A 26,337-nucleotide genomic window follows, 5' to 3' on the forward strand; every position below is an offset into this window, starting at 1 on the left:
TGCTGGGTGTTGTGAGAGAAGCTCAAGCAAGTTCCGAAGTCCCGACATGGTGAGTGGAGGGTCACTGCTCACAAATGGGAGGAGCTGGCTGCTGTGGAGAGCTAGCTGGAGTGGTGGGGCTGTGTGGGAAGACAGACCAGTAGGCTATTGGAGAATACGCACACGTACTGCTGAAATGCCGATCTCTGCAGTTCTGCAAATGGACTGGAAGCCTGGGCCATGAGCTATTGTGCTGTGTCCCTTCAGGACACTGTAATTCTAAGGGAGGTGCTCATGTCACTGGAGACTTGCTGGCCAATCAGAGCCTCCAGGCAGACCAGCCAGTATGAAGATGAGGCTCTTTCTTCTGGCTGCCATGCACAAGTGCAGCTCTCTAGCTGAGCTTTCTTTAATGGGTCTGTGTGATGTGCTTTGAGCACTGCTGCTGAGTGCTGTGAGGGAAGCTCAGGCAAGCGCCAAAGTGGCAACATGGTGAGCTCAGGGTCACTGCTGACTGATGGGTTATCTCCACAGGTGAAATAAGCCAATGGGGCCAGATTGACAGTACAACGGAGGCAGGTGGATCTCTGTGAGAGGCAGGTGGATCGCTGTGAGTTTGAGGGCAGCCTGGTCTACAAAGTAAGTCCAGGACAGCCAAGGCTACACAGAGAAACCCTGTCTCGAAAAACCAAAAAAAAAAAAAAAAATAGTAAACCGGGCAAGTTTACATAGGAAGTGAAATTCCTTGGCTAGTTCAGGAGCCTCAGTATACAAAGCCTGAAGAAATTGCCCCGCTGGACCCGCCCTCCTCAGCCCCCGCTGTGGCAACTAGGATTACAGGTGAAGGAAGATTAAGTATTGGCCACCTGCTGTACTAGGGAAGCCCTTGGCCCCAGGGGTGGGCTTGGAGCATCACAAGGAATGCTAAGAATGTGCAGAGGCTTTCCTTGCAGTGGGCAGGGTTGGAAAAGAAGTGGCCTCTAACAGACCAGGTAGATGACAACTGAACACCCACATTGGGGAACATCAGAAAAGTGGGCTACAGGAGCTGGTGTGGTGGGTCCTCCCTGAGGTTGTGTGGTCAGCAAAGGCCAGATGTGGCCACATTTGGCCCGTGTTAAGCTTTGATAGAGAAAAGTAGAATTGATGATGTGAAGGATGCAGCAATTCATAGAAATTTAAAAAGCTCAGCTAGAATTTAGCTGAAGGAGGATTGCCTCCAACACACCCCACAGAAAAACAGTATGCTAACCGGCCTGTTAGAAGTCAGGATGCTAGGATACAAGATACAATTCTTTAAAAACTTACTTGATATGAGACATAGCTTGTGCAAAACCTCCTCACCTCAGCCTTTGTACTTTCTATTTTCTACTTCTCCGTTCTTTCTCATCTTCTGAAACCTTCCACTTAGGACTCTGTCACTGATGTTTGAAGGTACTGGGTCCTTAAAAATACTTCTGTCACTATCATTGCTGGGCGAATGTCTTAAGTGGCTAGGCTTGCTGTGTCCAGTCCATATTTAAGTTGTTCAAAACATAACCTGGGGAGTAAATTTAAAGAAACTTAATGGCAGCAGCATGTAGAATGCAAAATCTGTTTTTAGCTGTAATTACAGAGATTTTTTATTAGTTAGTTTTGTATTTGTGTGTATTATATGTATGTATGTATGCATATTAATTCTAGGACAGCTGCCGCTTTGAGCAAAGTCTTTCTGATAAAGTAGGCTAACTCAGGTGGCCTTGAAGCCTGTCTGTTGCTTCCCAGAGAAATGGCCTTGCTTTCTTCTTGACTAAACTTCTTAAGTTCTTTAATTAAAGGATTGTACCACAGCAGAGTTTAAAAATACTCACTTTAGTCATGTAATGAACTTTCCATTTCCATATCAGGAATAAGATTTTCATGTGGATCATGGCTTCTGTCTTCAGAACAGAACAGGATGCACAGTTTACTTTTACACTGCAGAGTGAAGCAGGACAGGTCGTAACTAGCTCACACACTAATGTTTAGGGCGGTCAGCTGCAAGAGTCAATACTATGAAGAAAGACCTGATTGAGGCAAGGTGAATTATGATGTCATCTCCCAGCATGGATTAACTCATGCATGTGAATGGAAACAGACCAGATCGGTGGGTAAATTATTAGTCCATGTAACTAGGATAACTAGTCCATGTAACTAATCTACCGACCAGTCCAGCTGGTCAGTTACTGGGGGGCTGAGGGGGGTCGCAACCTGTATTTAAAGACATGGGCGAGAGAGATGTAGAGCTCAAGCGAACAGTTGCTCATCAAGAGCCGTTTATTGAGGGTAATGGCAGGCTTTTTAAAACCTGCTTTAGTGAGGGCGGGGGTACGCAAGGAGAGTAGTGGAAAAGTACAAAATCTTCTGGGGGTGAGCCCCGGGAACATTTGCAAGGGGAGGGGTCTTCCAGGTGAGACAAAGCAGGATGTCTCTGTGGTTATCTCAGGATCAGATCGCTGTCTTCTCGGGACTAAGCCGGATGCCTTGCATACCTAATGAGTGGCCCAGCAGGATGTTTGCTGCAAATGCTGACTGGGTGGGGGTCGGCCTCAGGCCATTTGGTCCCTGGCATCTCCACCCCTTTTGTTTATTTTGGCCTGAGGGAGACCTTACAGCCCAGCGAATGACTTTTAGGAGGTCACCAGTCATTGTTACAGGATGGCGGTATATTTGAGAATCACTATTGTCCAAGTGTTTCAGGACAACAGTTATTCTGGACCAGCCAAATTCCCAAGGAAAGGGGGCCTCGCGATGGCCTGAGCCTGCTAGAGGATCGATGCTCAATCTTACCACGCCTATGGTCTGTCCTCCCACCAAGGACCGACCGACGTCTGATAACCGAGACTTATTCGATCGCTCCGTCTCTGACTTGCCAGGCACTATCGCGGGTCAGGTCAAGGTGGGCTCAGGCCAAAAGATATAGGGGAGGGCTTGCACAGGTTTACCAAAGGCACCGAGGGCACAACCAGGCTCACCATCCAGCATTCTGCATCCTCGGGAACTGCAAAGGCCGCCCATAGGAACTGCAAAGGCCGCCCATAATTAACCGACTGAGGCGTAGGTGAAATCTCCTGGATGGAAATAGAAGTCTGATTTGGGTCCTCAGTCTCCAGGCGGTGGTAGTGAACCTGGATATTCTTGGTGGCAGCTTCAACCTCACTTTTAACAAACCCTGTAAGACGGTTTAAAGTTCATGGGCCAAAGGATAATAGAAGGAGAACACCAACGAGGGGCCCGAGCAGGGTGGGGAGAAGGGTAGTAAGCCAGGGGGAGGCAAGGTTAGGGTTAGGGAAATTCCCCCTTCCAGAAAATTTAAAAATGAGTCGGGGTCATGAATAGTAAAACGGGGAAAAAGAATAACAAGGACACACCAGTCTTTGGAGGAAAGGAGGGTAGGGGCATAGACGATCGAGGTTAAACCAGAGGAACAAGCAAAATGGGTGTTATTTGGCGCGGGAATGTAGGGGAGGGAGAGGTCGGGAACGACAGTCTGGGCGCAAACGCCGCTGAGGGGAAGAGGAGGGAGCATATGGGGACCCAGGAGGCAAGTACCTATGCCGGAAACGGACTGGAGGGTAATGCGATTGTCGGGAGCTAAGCCGGTGAGGGTGGGGTAACATTAGTAAAGAGCAAGGTGGAAAGAAGAGCAATACCCTCGTAAAAGGGCGGGGAGGGGGAGAAACACATCCAACATTCAGGAAACGACAAGGAGGAGTCATTTTTCAAGGCCCATATGGAGGCATTGGCCAACTGGAGAATGACATCAGCCGAACTGGGGGGGAGGGCCCACGGGGAGGGTAGGTCGGGAGGGAGGGGGTGAAATGGACCGAAGGAGGACGTCCGAGGGGTTGGGCGGGGAGGGAGGCATGGGGGTGGCAGGTTTAGGCGGGGGGCCAGGAGCAGGAACGGGAACAGGATGATGGAAAATATGATTAGGCCCAACCACTGCAGTGCCCTTATTGGGTACCTTTTTCAGGAGGTGTAACCTGAACGTAAGTCCAAAATCGTACTCTGATTTATAAACACGGAGGCCCCATTCAAATCCACGACCCGTCCAACTGGCTCGTTTACCGGGCTCAGTGAAGCGAATGGTCAGGGGGTTGCACCAGCCATTGGTGACTGAACGAGCTGCATTGCAAAGGTCTTTAACGGCCTCACCATAGGGCTGAGGATGAACCCAGGAATCGACAGTGATGTAGTCCCAAGAAGAGGATGGCTTCCAGTACGTGTCGCCAGTGGTCTCACACCCCCAAGAGGCACAGTAAAAATCTTGGGCCCCACCACAGCGGTGGTTATCAGGACGGGGCCGATGAGAGGTTTCCGGGCAAACATAGAGTCCTCCGGCCCAAGCAATCCCATCCTGGTGTAAGGTTTTGTGGAGCATGATGCGCTCAAGGTCATTACGGCAGCCGGGACTGGGACCACCAACCGAGCGAGAGAAAGGGGACGTCTCCTCAGGAGCCTAGGCCAAAAAATGTCTTCCACGCCCCAAGAAGAGGGGCCTCCCAGGGCCAGGGCACAGAGGTCAACCTGTAAATCGGGCTACTGGGGGTTAATGCCCTGAGAGGAGGAGAAATTAACAATATCTCCCGCTTGGTTAATAATGACCCAGGTAAAATTATAGATTGTATAAGGCTGAGGTTGGCGCAGGAATGCGGCGAGAATCACTTCAGGAAGGCAGAGGCAAAGGAGCGACGCGGTGAGTAGCAACATGATGAATCGGCGGTATCTTTTTTATCCTAAAAAAGAGCACAATTACATCTTTTCCTCAGGGGAGTTCCCTGGGAGAGGGGGGTTAAAAGGTTTAATTAGGCGCTCAGGTAACCAGCGCACATTTTGTTCTTTCTGATCATAAATGTAGGCATGACCTTTGCCCCAAATAAGGACTGGGTCGGGTCCATGCCATTGGTGGGTCAGTGGATCCTTCCACAGAGCCTTGGCATAGGTGGAGGAGGTGGAAGAGTGCCAAAGGCGATCGGCCGCCGAATGGCCAAGATCATCCTTTTGTAGAAAATTTAGGACGAACAATGCATGATTGAGAAGCAGGCGGGGCCCTGCTGTAGAGGGATATAGGATTCCTTTGGAAAACTGTAATTTATTAAGCATTGCTTTAAGTGTCTGGTGGGCCCTCTCGACAATTCCTTGTCCTTGGGATTGTAAGGTATCCCCGTAACATGTTTAATCTGCAGTTGGGCACAAAAGGACTTGAAGGCAGAGCTTGTATACCCAGGGCCGTTATCAGTCTTTAAGGTAAAGGGTTTGGGGGCAACAGTAAGGCAATACAAAACATGATCAATAACATCTCTAGTAGCCTCTCCAGTGTGCGGAGAGGTGCAAATAAATCCACTAAAAGTATCTATAGACACATGAATATACTTAAGTTTCTTAAAAGAGGAGAAATGAGTAACATCCATTTGCCAGACCTGTCCAGGCATGAGGCCACGAGGGTTGACTCCCGTATGTGGCTCGGAAAGAAAGGTGACACATGCCTGGCATTCTTTAACAATAGCCCGGGCTTGTTCCCGAGTGATGGAGAACATGTGGTGAAGGCTTTGGGAATTAAGGTGGTGGAGGGCGTGAGCCTCCCTGGCCATAGCAACGGGGTCGCTGGCGGATGGAACGGCCAGCCCTGAAAGCAGGGGGCGCGTGGCTGAGTCCACCTGGGCATTAAGTGTAGTCAGAGGCCCAGGCAGGGTAGAGTGAGCGCGAATATGACCAACGAAAAAAGGCTGAGAGCGCAAAAGAATAAGCTGTTGGATACGGGAGAAGAGAGGGGAGGCATTAGTAGCAGGCTTAATACGAGGAACCATCTCGAGGAGTGGAACAGAGGACGTGACATAGGCACTATCAGTATATAGATTAAAGGGAGTATGGGGAAGCAATGTAAAGGCGTGTGCGACAGCTTCCAGCTCAACAAGCTGAGCAGAGGTATGGGGGGTTTGTTTTTGCAGGATAGCTCCGTCCACAGAGAGGGCAGCAACCCCGGTAGAGGAGCCATCAGTAAAAACCAGGGAAGCTTGGGGGAGGGGTCTGGAGCGGGTGACTCTCGGGAAGATGACAGGTTGTCGCTGCAGGAATTGAATTAGTTTATCTGGGGGATAATGATTATCTAATAGGCCGCAAAAAGAAATACAGGAGACCGCCCAATCATCTGAATTTTGAAAAAGCCACCTTATTTGTGTGGCCGAGTAAGGCGTGATAATAGAGTGAGGGTCCCTTCCGAAGAGCCTGGTAGCCGCTTCCCGCCCCTGCCGAATGAGAGACGCAACCAGAGTAGGATAAGTAGGAAGGACCTTACTGGAGGAGGAGGGGAGATGAAGCCAAAAAAGAGGGGCCCGTTGCCAGAGCAGTCCTGTGGGGGCAAAGAGGGAAGGAAAAATTATGAGCGCGAAAGGCTGGGTAGGGTTTAGTAAGGGGAGGGGGAAGAGTGAGCAAGGTAGAGGAGGGAAAGGTTGGCGCCGCGCGGAGGAGGCCATCATCAGAATGATATCGAGCAGCCTCCTCCTCAAGGGTGGCAGCAGCATCCGGATCCAAGGGCTCATCTGGGGCCTGAGAGAGGAAAATGGCGGAATGGCGGGAGGCGCATGAAGGGGCGACCGACGGAGGGGGAACAGGAGAGGCTGGCGGACCGGACCGGACAGAGGGTGCCCTTTTTGGGGGAAAAACAGGGGCACAAAGTGGTGAACACCCACGTTCCATAGTGGAAATGGGGTCCTCATAGGTGGGAGGAAGTGACGGATAAAGACGGCGGGGAGAAGGGGAAGGGTGGGACACAGGCGCAGGGGAAGGATTTTTTAAGGGCTCCGAGGATGTAGGAGGGACAGAATCGGGGAGCATGTCAATGAGCGTAAGAGAGGAACCCTGCAAAGAGGAACAGGAAGGAACACGAGAAGGAGGGAGAGATTCGCGCAGGCAGAGTTCAGCCACAGAGAGGAGCTGCCTCTGTCCGCTTTCGTTTTCGCTGGACTCAATCATGTCCCGTATAAGGCCCCAATAAGAAAAAATACTGTTCGACACCGCTGTATTACCATCTTTTTTAATAAGTGCATTAAGCTCACTCCCCACCTTTTGCCACTTTTCAGAATGAATAGTAGGTCCATCAATCATGAACCAGGGACAGGTCTGGTCAATAAAAACAAAAAACTCAATCAAATGTTTCTTTTTTACCCTAATACCCCTCTCTCTGAGTACGTCCTTTAAGCCTCTTATGAACTTTGCTTCCTTGGACAGCGAATGGCCCATTCTTGAGATACGCGAACGGATGACTCACCTAATGACGAAGCCAGCCGGGCGAGCTTGGCTGGTCATGAAAACTCCTGTGGACCGGTCCCTTAATCCGTTCGGGGAGAAACCCGCACCTCGAGTCCCTTCGTGGTCGCCAGATAATTAGTCCATGTAACTAGGATAACTAGTCCATGTAACTAATCCACCGACCAGTCCAGCTGGTCAGTTACTGGGGGGCCGAGGGGGGGTCGCAACCTGTATTTAAAGACATGGGCGAGAGAGACGTAGAGTTCAAGCGAACAGTTGCTTGTCAAGAGCCGTTTATTGAGGGTAATGGCAGGCTTTTTAAAACCTGCTTTAGTGAGGGCGGGGGTACGCAAGGAGAGTAGTGGAAAAGTACAAAATCTTCTGGGGGTGAGCCCCGGGAACATTTGCAAGGGGAGGGGTCTTCCAGGTGAGACAAAGCAGGATGTCTCTGTGGTTATCTCAGGATCAGATCGCTGTCTTCTCGGGACTAAGCCGGATGCCTTGCATACCTAATGAGTGGCCCAGCAGGATGTTTGCTGCAAATCCTGAATGGGTGGGGGTCGGCCTCAGGCCATTTGGTCCCTGGCAGGTAAACATTTTGGGTAGGTTAGTTTTAGCCACTGAATATTAAATTTCTATTTAATGGACTCTCCTATGCAGATATGTGCAATCCTCATTGACACAGTTAAGTCAGCTCAGACATTTGAGACTTAGGCTACTGGTTGTTGGTGTCTGTCTGATCTGAGCGGCTAACATTGCCCAGAAGGGCAAAGTCAAACAGTACAAGTTTGGTAGTAGAGTTTTTGGTGTCACTTATATATACTATAGTATCATCTGCCAATTAGCATACATTGAATGCTTCCTTTCCAAATTCCACCCTCTTGACCACTTTTAGTTGCCATATTGGTTAGGTTGGACATCAAGTGTTATATTAAATAGAAATGGAGAAAGAGGAGAGACTTCTCTTTATTTAGATTTTAGTGGAATTGCTTTGAGGTTCTCTCCATTTAAGTTGGTGTTGCTATAGACTTGTGTAAATTGTGTTTAATATGTATAGGTATGTTCCTTGCATTTGTAATCTCTCCAAGACTTTTATCATGAATTGGTGTTGAATTTTTGTGAAGGGCTTGCTTAGTGTCTAATAAGATGACCTTGTGATGTTTTTCCCTATGTCAGTTTATTTATTTTACCATGACTGGTTTTCCTGTCCTGAGCCATTCCTGCATCAATGGGATGAAACTTCGTCAACCATTGTGGGTTATCTTTCTGATATGTTCTTAGATTAAGTTTACATTTATTTTATAGAGTATTTTTGCTTCAATGTTCATGAACAAATTTGGTCTGTAAATCTCCTTCTTTGTTGAGTCTTTACATCCTTCATGTATTAAGGTATTGTGGCCTCATGAAATGAACTGGGTAACTTTCCTTCTGTTTCTATTTTGTAGAGTACTTTGAGCAGTATTGAAACTAAGTCTTCTTTGAAAGACTTGTTGAATTATGCACTAAAAGTGTCCAGTCCTGCATTTCTTTCTATATATGTATATAAAGAGATTTATTTATTATTTATGCAGTATCCTGCTCACTTGTATCCTGCCCACCACAAGATGACACCAGATCTCATGACAGGTGGTTGTGAGCCACCATGTGGTTGCTGGGAATTGAACTCGGGACCTTTGGAAGAGCAGTCGGTGTTCTTAACCTCTGAGCCATCTCTCCAGCCCCAGTCCTGCATTTCTTTTGTTGGAGTCTTTCAATGAATTCTTTCATGTCACTAGGTGTTAGAGGTCTACTTATGGTAAATTGTTATGTCATTTGGGTTTAACTTTGGTAAGTGCTACATGTTGTTATGTTTACCTGTAAGTAATTAACATTATTAGGCCTATACCTGTTATTATTACAACAGTATAACACGCTAGCAATCAGTCAAGACACAGACACCTGTTATATATTAAAATACCCGTAGTTAACCTAGGGCAGGGCAGATATTAATTCTCTAAACTACTTCCCTTAGTGAGGCAGGTATGGGATACCTGTCCCAATCCCACAGCATTTAATGCTAATAATTTCTATCAAGCTACCTCACATCCAGAATCCCATATACTTGCTAATGTTCTTCATCAGGGCCAAATCCTCCATTCATGCTGGCCATGTGCTTCTCCTCCACCTAACTCATGCTGGGAAGACCTCCTTCTCTCCCTTGTCCTCAGATCTGTCTTCATCCCAAGATTCTCTTGGTCTTCCCAAGCCCTAGACCCTTAGCCATGTCTATTCCATTTGCCCTGCCCAGATGTGATGGTCTTATATTAGTTAGCATCAAAATACAGCAGACCAATGGGTACCTATCAAGAAAATTATTCATTTTGTTTAGATTTTTCATTTTGGTGCAATACAGGTATATAAAGTATATCCTTATGATTTTGGAGATTTTCCCATTGTATGGCACCCTGCTCATTTTTTTCTTTTTTCTTTTTTTTCTTTTCTTTCTTTTCTTTCTTTCTTTCTTTTTTTTTGGTAAATGTGACTATTCTTTCCTTGTCTTTTACTTATTTCAATAAGGGTTGTCCATTTTGTTGATTTTTCTCAGTGAACCAACTCTGTGTTTTATAAATCCTTCCATTGTTCTCTTTGTTTTTATTTTTTTATTTCAGCCCTAATTCAATAGTTTCTTCCTGTTTACTACTTTTACTTGTGCTTCCTTCATTTTGTTCTAGACTTTTATATGTGCTGGTAAGTGCTTAGTAAGAAATTCCTGTATATGTTATGTATGCACTTAGTGCTCTCAACTATCCTTTTTTCTTCTTTTTTTTATTAATTAATTTACTCATATTACATCTCAGTTGTTAGCCCATCCCTTGTATCCTCCCATTACTCCCTTCCTCCCACTTCCCCCCTACTCCCCTCCCCTATCTCTGTGTCTGAGGGGGACCTCCTCCCCCTGTATATGCTCATAGGGTATCAAGTCTCTCCTTGGTGACCTATTATCCTTCCTCTGAGTGCCACCAGGCATCTCCATCCAAGGGACATGTTCAAGTATGGGGCACCAGAGTTTGTGTGAAAGTTAGATCTCCTTCTCCACTCAACAGTGGAGAATGTCCTGTCCATCGGCTAGTCTGGGTAGGGGTCCGAGGTTTACTGTCTATATTTTCCTTGGCTATTGCCATAGTTTGCGGAGGACCCCAGAGCCCAGACTTGCCTGTAGTTTTCCAGGACCTGCTGGATCCTTCTATTTCCTCATTCTCCCAGGCTTCTCACACCTAAAGTCTCAATAGGATGTCCTCCCCTCTTACCCACTTTCCTGGTAGGTACAGTTTTTCATGGGGACGTACACCTTGGACTAGTGTCTGGATATAAGTGAGTATATACCATTTAGCTCTTTTTGCTTCTGTGTGAACTCACTCATTATGACAATTTCTAGTTCAATCCATTTGTCTACAAATTTTGGAAATTCCTTGTTTTTAATAGCTGAGTAGTATTCTGTAGTGTAGATGTGCCACAGTTTCTTTATCCATTCTTCTACTGAGGGACACATAGGTTGTTTCCAAGTTCTGGCTATTATGAATAAGGCAGATATGAACATGGTTGAACATATATCCCTGTTGTGTGGTAGTGCATCTTCTGGGTATATTCCAAGGAGTGGGATAGCTGGGTCTTGAGGAAGCCCTATTCCCATTTTTCTGAGAAAGCGTCAGATAGCTTTCCAAAGTGGTTGTACTAGTTTGCATTCCCACCAGCAATGAAGGAGTGTTCCTCTTTCTCCCCACCCTCGATAGCATGTGGTGTCAGTTGAGTTATTGATCTTAGCCATTCTGATGGGTGTAAGATGGAATCTCAGTGTGGTTTTGATTTGTATTTCTCTGATGACTAGGAGGTCGACAATTTCTTTAAGTGTTTCTCAGCCATTTGATATTCCTCTGTTGAGAATTCTCTGTTTAGTTCTGCGCCTCATTTCTCTATTGGGTTATTCGGTTTGGTGGTGTTCAATTTCTTGAGTTCTTTATATATTTTGGATATTAGACCTTTGTCAGATGAAGGGTTGGTGAAGATCTTTTCCCAGTCTGTAGGCTGTCGCTTTGTTCTCTTGACAGTGTCACCTGCCTTACAGAAGCTTCTCAGCCTCATGCGGTCCCATTTATTAATTGTTGATGTTAAGGCCTGGGCTGTTGGTGTTCTGTTCAGGAAGTTGTCTCCTGTGCCTATGTGTTCCAGACTCTTCCCCACTCTTTCCTCTAACTGGGTTAATGTCTGTGGTTTTAGGTTGAGTTCTTTAATCCACTTGGACCTGAGTTTTGTGCATGGTGACGAATCGGGGTCTAACAACTATCCTTTTATCATCACTTTTATTGTGTACTATATGTTTACATATGATGTGCATTCATTTGCATTGAATTCTACAAGGTCTTTAGTATCTTTCTTTATTTCTGTCTTGACCCATTTTCACTCTGGAGAGAGTTATTTAGTTTCCATGAGTTTTAAAGACTTCCTTTGTTTCTGTTGTTGATGATGTGTAGCTTTAGTCTATGCTGGTCAGATAGAATGCAGGGGTTGTTTCAATTACCATGTACCTTTTAAGACTTTCACGGTGTTTGAGTATGTGTTCAATTTGGAGATATTTCCATTTGTTTTTGAGAAGAAGGCAAACTCTTCTGTGTTTGTGTGGAATGTTCTGTAAATATCTGGTGAATTCTTTGGATTTTAATAGCAGTTAGCTGAAGCATATTTCTGTTCATATTATTCATGCAGAATCAAGCAACAGGTAAACCCTTCTCTGCCATGGACTCTTTTTGTGAACTATGCATACTTTGCAAGAAAGTTTCCAGGTCCCCTTCTTTTTTTTTTTATTTTCTTTTTTGTTTATTTATTTATTTATTTATTTTTCCTCCTTTATTAATTTATTCTTGTTACATCCCAATGGTTATCCCATCCCTTGTATCCTCCCATTCTTCCCTCCCACCCAATTTCCCCTTATGCCCCTCCCCTATGACTGTTCCTCAGGGGGATTACCTCCCCCTCTATATGATCATAGGGTATCAAGTCTCTTCTTGGTAACCAGGTCCCCTTCTGAGGATCTCCAGCAGCTAGGCAGGGCTGTTTCAAGTTCTGGCCCTGGAATCCCCCTACATCATTCCCTGGGTGCCCCCTTTTTTACATCTTCTGCTCACCTGGGTGCCAACTACGTGTGTTCCATGAGAAGGGTTCTCAGATGTTCAGCCTGTATTGTTGGCCTCTCCACACCTCCAGACAGCAACACCCCAGGACTGCAGAGCTGCTGTGGCTAAATCTTCACAGTACTGGGATGAGCGATCACACCCCTGGGGTTAACTGAGAAGCTGAAGCCATGGAAAAGGCAGCAGCCCCCAAAGCATCAGTTGTAGTTGCTGCTGACAGGGATCTCACAGGTTGGGAGATTTGTTCAACTGGAGCTACTCTGTGATCTCCAGTCCCAACTCTATTGTAGGTTTAGATTTTTCAAAACCTACTTTACTTAGGGTGTCTAAATCCTATTATCTCCCTTTTAATCTACCAACCAGAGGTAGGGGAGAAAGAAGGTTCATAGAAGAAAGAGGGTGTGAACTAGTTTAGAAGTAGTTCTTTGGGGAGATTCTATTCTTCCTTGGCAGGGTACCAGAAATCCAGTCCAATAGGAAGCACCAAACAATACCATGAATCAGTGACAGCAGATGAAATATGCTTGTTCTGCTTGAGTTAAAGATAAATGTGTCCAGTAAGGTTGCAGTATCCCTTAGCACGTGTGCCTGGGTTGGATAAGAGATCAGCTGCATATAAGAGAGTGCTCAAGTAAGGAAACAAGCCAGGAACAATTTTTGTCCATGGTTTTTGTTATAATTTTCTAGGTTGAGTCCAGGGCAGCGAAGGCTACACAGAGAGACCCTGTCTGGAAAAACCAAAAAATAAATAAATAAATAAATAAATAAAAGATAAATGTGTGTTCTGTTGGAGTTAAGAAATATTACCCTGCATTGTTTCTTTCTCAGGAGAAGAGTAGGGCACTAGAACATCCCCAATATCTCTACCTTATATCCCATCGAATTAGTTTAAAATGCTTTGTCTATCCACCTAGGCACAATGTAGCAGGAATAGAGTTTTTCTTGCCTAAGTAGGAAACAATATACCTGAAATAAAATTGACTCTTCTGATTATCTTTTTTGAATTACTCTGTGAATGGTCTGGGTCACAGTGTCCTTTCTCAAACCCATACTATGTTCTTGACCAGTCAGTTTTTGTTAAATGGTCAGTAAACTATCTCTGACCTGAGTTTGGTGTCCATGTGGTCAGTGTGGGCTATTCCTGAACCCCAAAAGGCCAAAGCTAGCAGGCTTCTAGGCTTAAGAAGGTTTCAGCTGCAGATAAGCCAATTAAAGCAGGCAAAAATGTTAATGATGAGGCATGCCCTCATCAGAATGGATGATTACTATGTCTGTGAGAGATTACATTGATTGATGAGTGCTATGGGTGGCTCTTCCAGTAAGGTTGCAGTATCCCTTAGCACGTGTGCCTGGGTTGGATAAGAGATCAGCTGCATATAAGAGAGTGCTCAAGTAAGGAAACAAGCCAGGAACAATGTTTGTCCATGGTTTTTGTTATAATTTTCTAGGTTGAGTTTCTCTTCTAACCTTACAGAATGTTGGACTGTGCGCTGACAGAACCATCTAAAAAAGGAACAAATGGGGCAGAAGAAAGTGCAGTCTGTGGGTTTAGAGAGAAAACGGAACTAGGTAGTTTTAGATGGCAGTCAAATCCTGAAAGAGAGGAAGGGATTTTCAAGGAGCTTAGCACCAGTGAAGAGAAAGCCCTACTCTGCATTGGAAGCCTAAGATGGGCAACACCCATTCTTGCTACACCTTAAATGAATGGAAAGTATAGGCAAAGTGATTGCAAAGCAGGCACTTAATATAAAACCTACTGCAACCTGCAACTCTGGTCGATGGCTGGCATATTTCATATCAGTTTAGAAACCAAGGTTGGCAGGATCACCCATTGCTGTAGTGGTGTTTTTGTTTTGGTTTTTTAATATTATTTATTATTTATATAGTATTCTGTCTGCAGGCCAGAAGAGGGCACCAGATCTCATTATCAATGGTTGTGAGCCCCCATGTGGTTGCTGGGAATTGAACCCAGGACCTTTGGAAGACAACCAGTGTTCTTAACCTCTGAGCCATTCTCCAGCCCCCATTCCACTGGTTTTTAAAACAAGAAAGATGCACAATTCAAGGTCATGTATTCTGTCTTGTGACTTCAGTTCAACGTTGCTCCAACTATTTGTTTTGCAGAGACACTGCCCTAGTAAGGAAACTATGAGATTTCATTTCACCAGGCTTTGGCTATGTAGCCCGTGTTGCATTTTGAGACCATAAGATGTTGAGATACCTAAGCTCTGAGAATTACATCATGAAGAGATGCATATACTGAGTTAAAGTAACAAAACTGAGTGATGAATGAGACAATGCAGTTAGGGCCATCTACACCCTGTGAAACTGAAGCCCCATGTATCTGAGACAAAGCTAGAGTATTTGGTGTTTGAGTTGCTTGATTTATTTATTTATTTATTTACTTATTGATTTATTTATTTATTTATTTTGTGTCCATCCAATCTTGCCTCACTATATGTACCTTCCTCTCAATTAGAATGGGAAGGTTTATTCTGTGCCATTGTATATTGTAAAGGTATAACCTGTTTTCAGATTTTAGAAAATATAGCTATCAAAAGATTTTCTGGAGTGTCAGAAGTGTCTTTGTACTTTTTTTTTTTTTTTTTTTTTTTTTTTTTTTTGGTTTTCTGAGACAGGGTTTCTCTGTTTAGCCTTGGCTGTCCCGGACTCACTTTGTAGACCAGGCTGCACAGTGATCCACCTGCCTCTGCCTCCCGAATTCTGGGATTAAAGGCGTGCACCACCACGCCCGGCTTGTACTCCTGAATAGTGGATGAGCTATTACAGACTGTTAGGATCATTGACTTTGATTGAAATGCATTTTCACTGTGGGTCAATAATGAACAATATCAGAATTTAATTGATCAAATCAGAATGACTCTGGTTAGTGTCATTTCTTTAAATACTTATCTTCTTCTTCTTTATTTTATTTTATTTTATTTTGAGACAGGGTTTCTCTGTGTAGCCTTGGCTGTCCTGGACTCGCTTTGTAGACCAGGCTGGCCTCGAACTCACAGCGATCGGCCTGCCTCTGCCTCCCAAGTGCTGGGATTAAAGGCGTGCGCCACCACGCCCGGCTCTTATTTTATTTATTTATTTATTTAATTATTATTATTATTTTTTTTTTAATTTGCTTTCTTAGTGGAGCTTTTGTAGTAGGAGTTTATCTAGATGTTTTTTTAGGGAAGAGGTTTGGGTGGCTGTAGACTCAAGCCATTTTATGTTTTTGTTTCTTCTGTGTTGAGTTTGAACCTGTTTGTTCAGCTTCCTTCTCATGCTGTCAAGCATCCATGACTATAGACTGAGCCGCTCATTAATGAACAAATGATTTAAATCACTTTACAGCCTGAGTTGTCCCTCCTCTACTCCCAGTCCCACCATCATTCCCCCTTTCCCCAAGTAGCCCTCCTTCTCCTCAGTGAAGGGGAGGCCCACAAGTGCTGTCAACCTCCCCTGGCATCTCAAGTTGCAGCACGACTAAGAACATCCTTTCCCACTGATGCCTAAGGAGGCAGCCCAGATAGGGAAAAGGGGATCCAAAGTCAGACAGCATAGTTAAGATGGCTCCTATTCCCAATGGTAGGGGACCACATGTTCACCAAACTGCACATCTTCTATATATATGTAGTCAGCCTATGTATGCTCTTTGATTATGGTTCAGTTTCTGTGAGTCCCCATGAGCTCAAGATAGTTGACTGTAGGTTTTCTTGTGGTGTCCTCAACTACCCAGGGTCCCACTATCTTTCTTCCCAACCTTCCCCCAAATTCCCTGTGCTCTGCCTATTGTTTGGCTCTGGGTCTCTGCATCTGTTTTCATCAGCTGCTGGAGGAAGACTCTCAGAAAACACTTATGCTAGAACCCTGTCTGCAAGCATAGCAAAGTATCATTAATAGTGTCAGGGATTGGCTTTTTCTCCTTTGGGTAGGTCTTATGTAGAGTAGCAAGTTATTTGCTTGCCCTTTCTTCAATCTCTGATCCATCTTTATCCCTATACTTTTTGTAGGCAAGATAAATGTTGGGTTGAAGGCCTTAAGGGTGGTTTTGTGTCCCCTTCCCTCCACTGGAAGTCCCACGTGGCTATAGAGGTTGGCAACTTCAGCCTCTTAGAACCTGATGGTACGGGTCTCAGCTAGATTCACCCCCCATAGATTCCAAGGACCCCTCCTTTCCCAGGGATGCCCCCTTCTGCAGAAATGTGTTAATTCAGAACATGGCTGGTCTCGTAAGAGATCACATTCAAAGACTTTCTTAGGCTTCTGTAACCCGACAGGAAAGACATCACATCCAAAGGTCTTTTACATCTGTGTGATTCAGTTGTAATACAAAACATGCCTATAATCCAGGAGACAGAAGCAAACATATTTGGGTCTAAGGCCAGCCTGGGATAGAGCAGGTATCAAGTAAAGAAAAGCTTAGATCCAGGTATGGTGACATAGTCCTTTCATCCTGCTTGAAGGTTAAGTTAATTTAAAGAAGGAAGCAGCACCCAGGCTTGAAAGTGATATGATTGTGTGGAAGAAGAGGTGATGAATCAGAGAAGATGTGGTAGAATAGGATATGGCCAACTCCCACTAGAGAGAGCCAAGGGAAGCTACTTAAGAGGCATTTGTACAGAGAGAGGAAGCAGTTTTAGCAGGAACAAGACCACAAACAAAATGAGATGTCTTTCTCTTGCCAAAAGCTCAATGATGGTTCCATTACTTTAGGGGTTTTCTTCTGCTAAAATCAAATTAAGCTCTTAACAAATGAATAATTATAAAAGGTATAGTCTTCAAGGTAAGTAAAGACTTAAAGAGAAGTGGATCAGGGCATAATGATTCTACAAACAGTATTGCTGTTGGGCCGTGGTAGCATATGCCTTTAATCCCAACACTTGGGAGGCAGAGGCAGGCAGATTGCTGTGAGTTTGAGGCCAGCCTGGTCTACAAAGGGAGTCCAGGACATTCAAGGATACACAGAGAGGCCCTGTGTTGAAAAACAAACAAAAACCAAACAACAACAAAAGTACTATTGCTACCCAGCACATCTGACACAGTGGGCAGATGAAAAACACAGTTTCTTTAGTCAAGGTTCTCAACATGAGCACAACTGGTAGAATGGATCTCATTCTGTGTATTTTGAAAGTAAAATTTTTGAATGTCTCACAACTGTGGCCTGCCAATTCAACCTTGTCTATCCACCAACAGAAATGTAAAGACTCTAGAACTTTTTTTGTCCATGAAGCTGGATGTCTTATCTGGTGCTCAGTATACTCCAGAAGTCCAAAAATTAGGATGTAAAGACACTAGAGGAATGAAAATTTTCTAGACTAGACTAATGAAAACAGGCAGAGAAAGAAAGCTTCCTTCTACAATATCTTCTTTATATGTAGGTTGACACCCATAGCTGTGGCCCGGATTAAAGATCAATATTATTATCTCAAGATCCGCATTAAGGAAAGGTCTTTCCAGTTTGAAAGCCTTATTTCAGAAAACTCTCTCCAAAAAGAAAGCATGGGGTACTATATCGTGAGTCTGGACAAGTTCATATAGAATTCTGCCTATTCCTACTCATGCTCAACTAGCACATCCATGTCTAAAGATGGTCGCAATGTAAAGACAGAGACATCTGCGGCTACTGTGGGGTAAAAATCATGCAGGAACATATACCAATTATAAAAAGAAGGACACACTTGCTTTCATGGAGGACCCGAAAGAGTTCATTTTAACTAGCCCTGTCTGCTCTGACTGAGGCCTGTGACATCACTGTAGAGAATTCCATTCCTTTTTTCTAAGCCTTGTTTTCATTTTATGATTACAGGTGTTTGCCTGTATATATTTGTACACAGCGCCTACAAAGGCCAAGAAGATCCCAGATCTCCCGGGGGCAGAATTTACAACAGATTGTTAGCTACCATAGAACTTCTGGGAAATTCATAAAGCATCTTCATTACTATCTTTTGCTCTAGTCCCAGGCATTCTGGCACTATCTCCTGGCCTCCCTGGCCACCAGGCAAGAATAGGGTACAAAGACATGCATTCTGGCAAAAGAGGACTCTAATTAGGATTAACAGGTATGGGGAGAGTTTGGTGCAAGGTGTGGCTACAAAATTTATACTGAGGATCCATAGCCCAGGGTAAACGACTTCATGACTTCCATCAAAGCCCCAACCCCATTCTTGGTGGTTTTGTTTGTTTGTGGATTTTTTCTTTTTGTTTTTTTGAGACAGGGATTTTCTGTGTAGCCTTGGCTGTCATGGACTCACTTTATAGACCAGGCTGGTCTCTAACTCCCAGCAATTGGCCTGCCTCTGCCTCAGGATTGCTGGGATTAAAGGCATGCTCTACCACACCGGGCCACACCTCCCATTCATTCTGATCCTCACAAAGCCAACGTGTCAAATTCAAGGATATGAATTGGCATCCAATGTGCTGGGGTTGCTGGCATATTATCTGAAACTTGTGTAATTAAAAAGCACCTGGGTACCTGTGTGTCACAGCAGGGAAGCAGCATGACTGCTAGTCTGTCACCTGAGACATTACCTTGAACATCATGCCTGGCTCACTCCCTGTCCTTTCTGATTCCCTATCTCCTCTAAGAACCCTCTGCTCAGCAGAGACCCACTGACTCTTCTCTCCTTGCTGGGGAAGGCGCCCTCATCCCCACCCCTCCCTCCCTTCACACCTCCACTCCATCCTCTACCCCAGCCCCACCCCCAGTCCTAGCACAATTTTGAGTTTTTGTTTTCTTTGTAATCCCCTTTCCACTGAGGATGATGTGTTGATTCAAGTTTTAGTGCTTCAAAATGATTCTCTCTCTCTAATTTTTTAAAAGGCTTATTTAAGTATACAGTGTTTCTCCTTCTTCTATGCCTGCCCACCAGAAGAGGGCGCCAGATCGCCCTGTAGATGACTGTGAGTCACCATATGGTTGCTGGGAATTGAACTCAGGAACGTTGGAAGAGAAGGCAGCGCTCTTAACCACAGAGCCATTTTCCAACCCCTCCAAAATGATTATCATCTCTTGCTTGCTCTTCTCCCAGGTTTTTTTCCTATCTATCATGTGAAAGGTTGCTGCAGTTTTCCTGAACACAGCATGAAGCCACAAAACAACAATCATGATTCCTAAACTCTCTTTAATTTGGAATCTTTTGTGTACTCTTTCACTTGTGAGACAGACTGATAACTCCACTCCAAAATGAGCAATGGCTTTGCAAGTTGTGCCTCCTGATGCCAGGAAGAAGAAGGGAAGTGCCTGAGGGTTTAGCTGGGACCTCAGGCAAGCTCAGAAATTGGGACCTGGTGAGCTCAAGGGCAAATGGGGAGGGGTAGGCATCTGAGCTCAGGAGGCCTGAGTGGCTGGTTCTGTCCTGGGGTGAGTGCAAAGTTGGAAATGCAGGCTCTTGGAGAACAGGTAGGAGTGCTACTGAAATGCAAATCTCTCCACTTAAGGAAAAAACACTGGTCCTGCAATGGAAGCCTGTTCCAGGAACTACTGTGCTGTGTCCCTTCAGCACACTCTAGCCATAGGGAAGTGCTCCTGTCACTCAAGACTCAATGGCCAATCGGGGACTCTAGGAAAGAGAGAAAGAGTGATCTTTTGGGTACCATGCTGTAACTTCCGCTCTGTAGAGAAGTGGACTTGAGTGACCGTGTGCAATATGCTCTGAGTGTTTGTGCTGGGTGCTGTGAGGAGAGCTCAGGCAAGGTCAGAAGACACAACATGGTAAGTGCAGAGTCACTGTTCACAGTAGGAGGAACAGACAGCTGAGCAGAGGAAACTGGTGTAGTGGGTCTTCCCTGGGGATGCGAGATAAGCAGCAGCAGATGTGGCCACCTGTGAGGTCCTTTTCGTTCTTAGTAATTTTCTGGACTTGGTGATGGTCTCTGACTACCTGCACTGTGTGGATTACATCTACCCAAAGCATTGGGAGCAGGGGCTTGTGAGTAGAAACATCCTTGGCAGGATTACAAACTCAGACCCCTGGTTTCTCTAACTTCTTCTAAAAATTCTGTTCTCAGCATTAAACATTCATGTTTAAGATATATTTGGAATCCCGGCATTGTCCCACAGGCCCCAAATCCCAGCACTCAGGAGGCAAGTAGCTCACTGTGTCTTTAAGGCCATCCTGGTCTGCAATGTGAGTCCATCGCAGCCAAGGCTAACACAGAAAAACAATGCCACCAACAAAACAAAAAATAAACAAACAAACAACATATATATATATATATATATATATATGTCATTAATTAATTTTGTCCAGGTTGTAGATGTTATCTCATGTGTTGTGTAACACTTCAGTATTAAGCTGTGAGCTCTTGCTGTCCCGGTATTCATTGCATAGATGTGGCTGGCAGTCACATCATGAGATAGTCCTGTCTCAGCTTCTTGACTACTGAGATTAACAGCATGAAAAAATACACTCACTTTAAAAATCATTTTTATCATTAGTAATTGTTTATATAATTTCTCTGACATGAGCCCAGTATTCCTAAACTGTTTCTCTTCCTCCCCATACCTCTGATGATTGGCGTTTATCTTGCAAGGCTATATCCTATTCAACGGGTGAGGAATGACAGAAGTGGACCTCAGTTTTCAGGATCCTTATAAAATGACTTGGTTACATTAGAACATCTGTATCAGGAAATTAGTGGAGGAAGCCACAGAATTATGTGAATATATTGTCAATAAAGGACACAGTTACAGTGTTATCACTATTATGCTTTCTCTTGCACACCTGTATGAGATATTATAGGATGCAGTGACCTATGATGATGTGAATGTGAAATTCACTGTGGAAGAGTGGGCTTTGCTGGATCCTGCCCAGAAGAGTCTGTACAGAGAGGTGATGCTGGAGACCTACAGGAACCTCACTGCCATAGGTAGGATTGTGAATTTTATGTTGCTTTTTAAAATCTAGTGACAACTGTTTCTCCATTGCTATTATTTGTTATTGTAATGTCAACTGAAAATAAGGATGAATTAGATGAGTAAATCAGGCAGATGTCTGATGTTAACTGAAGGGTAACCTGAATTTTGCCTAATTTCCAATAATATATTATGCATTTTTGGTTCCTCTATTTTAGGTTACAGTTGGGAAGACCATAACATTGAAGAGAATCTTCATACTTCTAGAAGATATAGAAGGTAATTTTCATATGCAAGTTGATACAAATATTCCTGTGAATTACTTTTAGTGCATCCTTTAAGTTGTAAAGAAAAGCAAGAGTGTAAATATGCACTGTTTGAAGTGTATCGATGATTATTAAATTCTGACAAAGACATGTACCTCAAAATCAGGTATCTGGGTTTGTTTAGTTGGTTGGTTGGTTTTTTTTTTTTTTTTTTTTTTTTTTTTTTTTTTTTTTGGTGTTTTGAGACAGGGTTTCTCTGTGTATCCTTGGCTGTCCTACACTCAATTTGTAGACCAGGCTGGCCTCGAACTCATAGCGATCCACCAGCCTCTGCCTCCCTTGTGCTGGGATTAAAGGCATGCACCACCATGCCCGGCTCTGATTCATTTTTGTAAGTCATTTCTCTAAGAAAGAAGATAAGAAAACAATGCATTAACAAATATCACCATTTGAATCATAGTGAGCTAGATTGTACAACTGCTAATCTCTTTAGTCTCGTATTACTTAGATACTGCAGAAGTTGTACACATTAACCCTCTATGGATACAAGCCGTGTTGGCATAGGAACATTAAACAAAGCAATATAACCCTCTCTTACCCAGAAGAATTAGAAGATTTGTAGTGGTACCAATAACGTGTAGACTTTCTGAACGTAATACTGTGTATAATGAATGGCTTTTCCAATTCATTGGCAATACATCCACAAACTCACACTGCAGAAAAGCTTCCATGAGTACTATCAATGTGGATTGCCTCTGTTTGCCTCGGTTCATTTTGCAATTGTAGTATGACTGACATGACAGGAAAAATATTAATGCAACCAGAGTGGTAAATCTGACTTCTCCCAGTTCTCTTCCAACATATGAAAACCCTCTTCTATAGTAAAAGGATGCTATAAACGCGGTCCATGCAATACACGATCTTAAAATCACACGCCTCTTAGGAGAGGCAAAATAAAACTTGAAGAAGGAAGGAAAAATGAAAGTCAATAAATTGACATTACCATGAGATCTGATTACTTTTAAAATTAGACCGAAATGTAAAATTAATTCACAGAGATAAAAAAAAATTAATCAGTGTAATGAATGTGGTATAACTTTAACATGTGCGAATTATCGTTGCAGGAAAGAAAGAAGATACACTAGAGGAAAACCTTCTTTATTTACTCAGTGTGGTAAATCATTGTCATGTCAAAGTCATCCTCAAGGGCAAGAAATAATTCCTGCTGGAGAGAAACCATATGAAGATATTCAGTATGGTGAATCCTTTGGAAGTCACAGTAGTCTCCAAATTCATAAAAGAACAAAAACTAGAGAGAAACCCTATGAATATAAACAATGTTTTATGGTCTTTGAACATCAACGTTCTCTTCAAATTCATGAGAAAATTCATACTGGAAAGGAACCTTATGAATGTCAAAAATGTGGTAAAGTCTTTGCACAGCACAGTTCTCTTGACAGGCATAAAATAATTCATACAGGAGAGAAACTTTATGAATGTAATCAATGTGGTAAAGCCTTTGCACGGCATGAGAGTGTTCAAATGCATGAGAGAATTCATACAGGAGAGAAACCTTATGAATGTAACCAATGTGGTAAAGCCTTTGCAAAGCACAGATATCTTCAAATGCATGAGAGAATTCATACAGGAGAGAAACCTTATGAATGTAATCAATGTGGTAAAGTCTTTGCACGGCACAGGTCTCTTCAAAGGCATGGAAGAATTCATAGAAGAGAGAAACTTTATGAATGTAATCAATGTGGTAAAGCCTTTGCAGAGCACAGTTCTCTTCAAATGCATGAGAGAATTCATACAGGAGAGAAACCTTATGAATGTAGTCAATGCGGTAAAGCCTTCGCATGGCGCAGATCTCTTCGAATGCACACAAGAAGTCATACAGAAGAGAAACCTTATGAATGTAATCAATGTGGTAAAGCCTTTGCACGGCACTGTCATCTTCAAAGCCATGAGAGAATTCATACAGGAGAGAAACCTTATGAATGTAATCAATGTGGTAAAGCCTTTGCACAGCACAGTCATCTTCAAAGCCATGAGAGAATTCATACAGGAGAGAAACCTTATGAATGTAATCAATGTGGTAAAGCCTTTGCACAGCACAGTCATCTTCACATGCATGAGAGAATTCATACAGGAGAGAAACCTTATGAATGTAATCAATGTGGTAAAGCCTTTGCATGGCGCAGTCAACTTCAACCCCATAAGAGAATTCATACAGGAGAGAAACCTTATGAATGTAATCAGTATGGTAAAGCCTTTGCACAGCAGAGTTCTCTTCACATGCATGAGAGAATTCATACAGGAGAGAAACCTTATGAATGTAATCAATGTGGTAAAGCCTTTGCACAGCACAATCATCTTCAAAGCCATGAGAGAATTCATACAGGAGAGAAACCTTATGAATGTAATCAGTGTGGTAAAGCCTTTGCATGGCAGAGTTCTCTTCACATGCATGAGAGAATTCATACAGGAGAGAAACCTTATGAATGTAATCAATGTGGTAAAGCCTTTACATGGCACAGGGATCGTCAAAGGCATGAATGAATTCATACAGGATAGAAGCCTTATGAATGTAACTAATGTTGTAAAGCATTTGCATATCACAATTTTCTTCCGAGCCATGAAGGAATTCATACTGGACAGAAAATTCATGAATATAATGTCTGTGGTAAAGCCTCTGAATGTCATGGTCACCTTCAAAGGCACGAAAGATTTCACACAGGAGAGAATCTTTATGAATGTATTTCATATTTTGTAGTCTTTACTTGCCTTTACATACGAGAGAAATTCATTGAATGTAATTAATGTGAGATAGCATAGCAGTCCAGAGTATCTCATAGACTTGTTCTATGAAGCAGGAATTTTGAAGAACCGGCCCACCTAGTCTCTACAGAGTGTGACATCTGTTTCCCAGTGTCATGCTTGTTCACCATTTAGATAGTCAGTGTGCTCCCAGCAGTAAAGAACAGTGGTTTGATTCAGTGGCTATTTGGCCACATTTGTTTCATAGATGTCCTTCAGCTTAATTGAAGTATATTGGATGTGCCACCTGAAGCAGCTGTGTCTCTCTGTCAGGAAAGGCCTTTCTAATTAAATGCCATATTCTGTAAGTCTCTGAGGTGTTTTGAAGACCATCTATGTATTTACCATAATGAATAACCATACTCATCTATCTACGTATCTATCTATGGGTGAATTACTTTATTTATCTCGGTTTCTCTAAATAGACAAACATTGCTTGTTTCTAGCTATGCACAGTCTGCTGAATCTTGAAAATTTACACAAGAGAGTGAATAAAGCTTTTCCTGTAATTAACTAAAGTAGTATATAACAAGGCTAAAAGTAAGATTTCTAGGTGAGTAACTACTGACGTGCATCTCCAACCATCCTGAGCAGTTTGGAAGAGTTTGCGTTCATAAGACTAGAACTATATCAAAGGGGAAAAGGAGTAGGTGCACAACACGTCAGCAGTAACATGCTGTTGATAATACTGCACCAACTGTGAAAGCCCTTTCCAAGTGTGTATAATCCTTTAAGCACTGTTATTGTCTTAACTCACCACAATGTCCTCCTGGGCCACCTAGTTTGTCTTCGAGAAATGACCATTTATGTTAAAGTCACCATGACTATAACTGCAATGAACATGAGAATTCTGAAACCTCTAAAACTAATTTAAAGTGCATGGAAACTGTTCTCAGAAGATTGCAGGTATCCATAGCAATTCTGTCATTTTATGAGAATTCGAGAATGCTGCAAGAAGACCAGCAGAGCCAACAAGCCTAGATCCATGTGGACTTACAGAGATGGAAGCACCAACCGAAGAGCATACATGGACTGGACCTAGACCCCTGCACATATGTAACCCATAGGCAGTGTGATCATCATATGGGTCCACTAATAATTTGAGTAGGTGCTGTCTAGGACATAGACTGTGTTGGACACTTTCAATCAATGTTCCCTAGCCAGACTGCCTTGCCCTACCTCAGGGGATGTGTGAGGGTTCAGTTCTAATGAGACTTGTAGTGGTGGTATGGGTGTGAGAGCGCATGTGCACGCTCACATGTGCTCTTTGCCTTTTCTGAAGGGATAGAGGGAAAAGGGAGGAAGGGAGGGAAAGGGAGAAGAGGACGGAGGGGGCTGCAATCACAATGTGAAGCAAATATATAAATTTAAAAAAATTTAGTAATGAATTCTGTGTACTGTGTAAGACCTGGAGGCTAGGTCCTACTTCCCAGAGCCCAGTGAGACACAAGAGTCCAGTCCAATGCAAAAAGAAAGGGATGCTTTATTGATCCATCATGATGGGGTCTACCAGGCTCTATTGATCTGGAGACCCCGAATAAACAAAGCTTGGGTCTTTCATACCCTTACAGAAGCAGAGTTGGTGGACCATGATTGGTTCTTAAAAATGCCCTTTAAAATGATTGGTTACTAGATATTTTATCCCTGAGGGGGCAAGAGCTCAGCTTGGGACATCACGTGTTGTGAGGTGTTCAGGACAGGTATGAGGGTGTGGTTTTTCTCAGAACGTATAGAACATCCCTGAAGCCATCTCAGAAAGTACTGAGTTGCTAGGGTTGGAAAACAACTTTCTCTATGTCTCCAACTGTAAACACACAGAAACATGGCTAGAATGAGAGTGTGTGGAGAACACAGTTTACTTTCTTTTTTGTGGTAACGTAGTTGAGTGTGTGTAGGTAATATGTCCAAAGGCATCAGAATTAGTGCACTAAATATGTACAAGTTTATATCAATGACAAGAATACAACATGGTTTTAACTACTTTTTC

The 26,337-nt window shown here is 43.5% G+C and overlaps 1 protein-coding gene across 1 annotated transcript; it reads left to right on the plus strand.

Annotated features, from left to right (window-relative positions):
• Positions 1-26,330, plus strand: LOC311587548 (uncharacterized protein). Its single transcript, XM_084764507.1, has 4 exons — positions 1-49; positions 21,152-21,278; positions 21,483-21,543; positions 22,655-26,330. Exons 1-4 carry the CDS (start codon positions 47-49, stop codon positions 24,090-24,092), a joined length of 1,629 nt encoding a protein of 542 aa, XP_084620633.1. The 5' UTR covers positions 1-46; the 3' UTR covers positions 24,093-26,330.
• The last annotated feature ends 7 nt before the right edge of the window (positions 26,331-26,337 follow it).

This window comes from Acomys minous (genome assembly GCF_964271855.1).
Source record: "Acomys minous genome assembly, chromosome: 16".
Lineage (NCBI taxonomy): Eukaryota > Metazoa > Chordata > Mammalia > Rodentia > Muridae > Acomys > Acomys minous.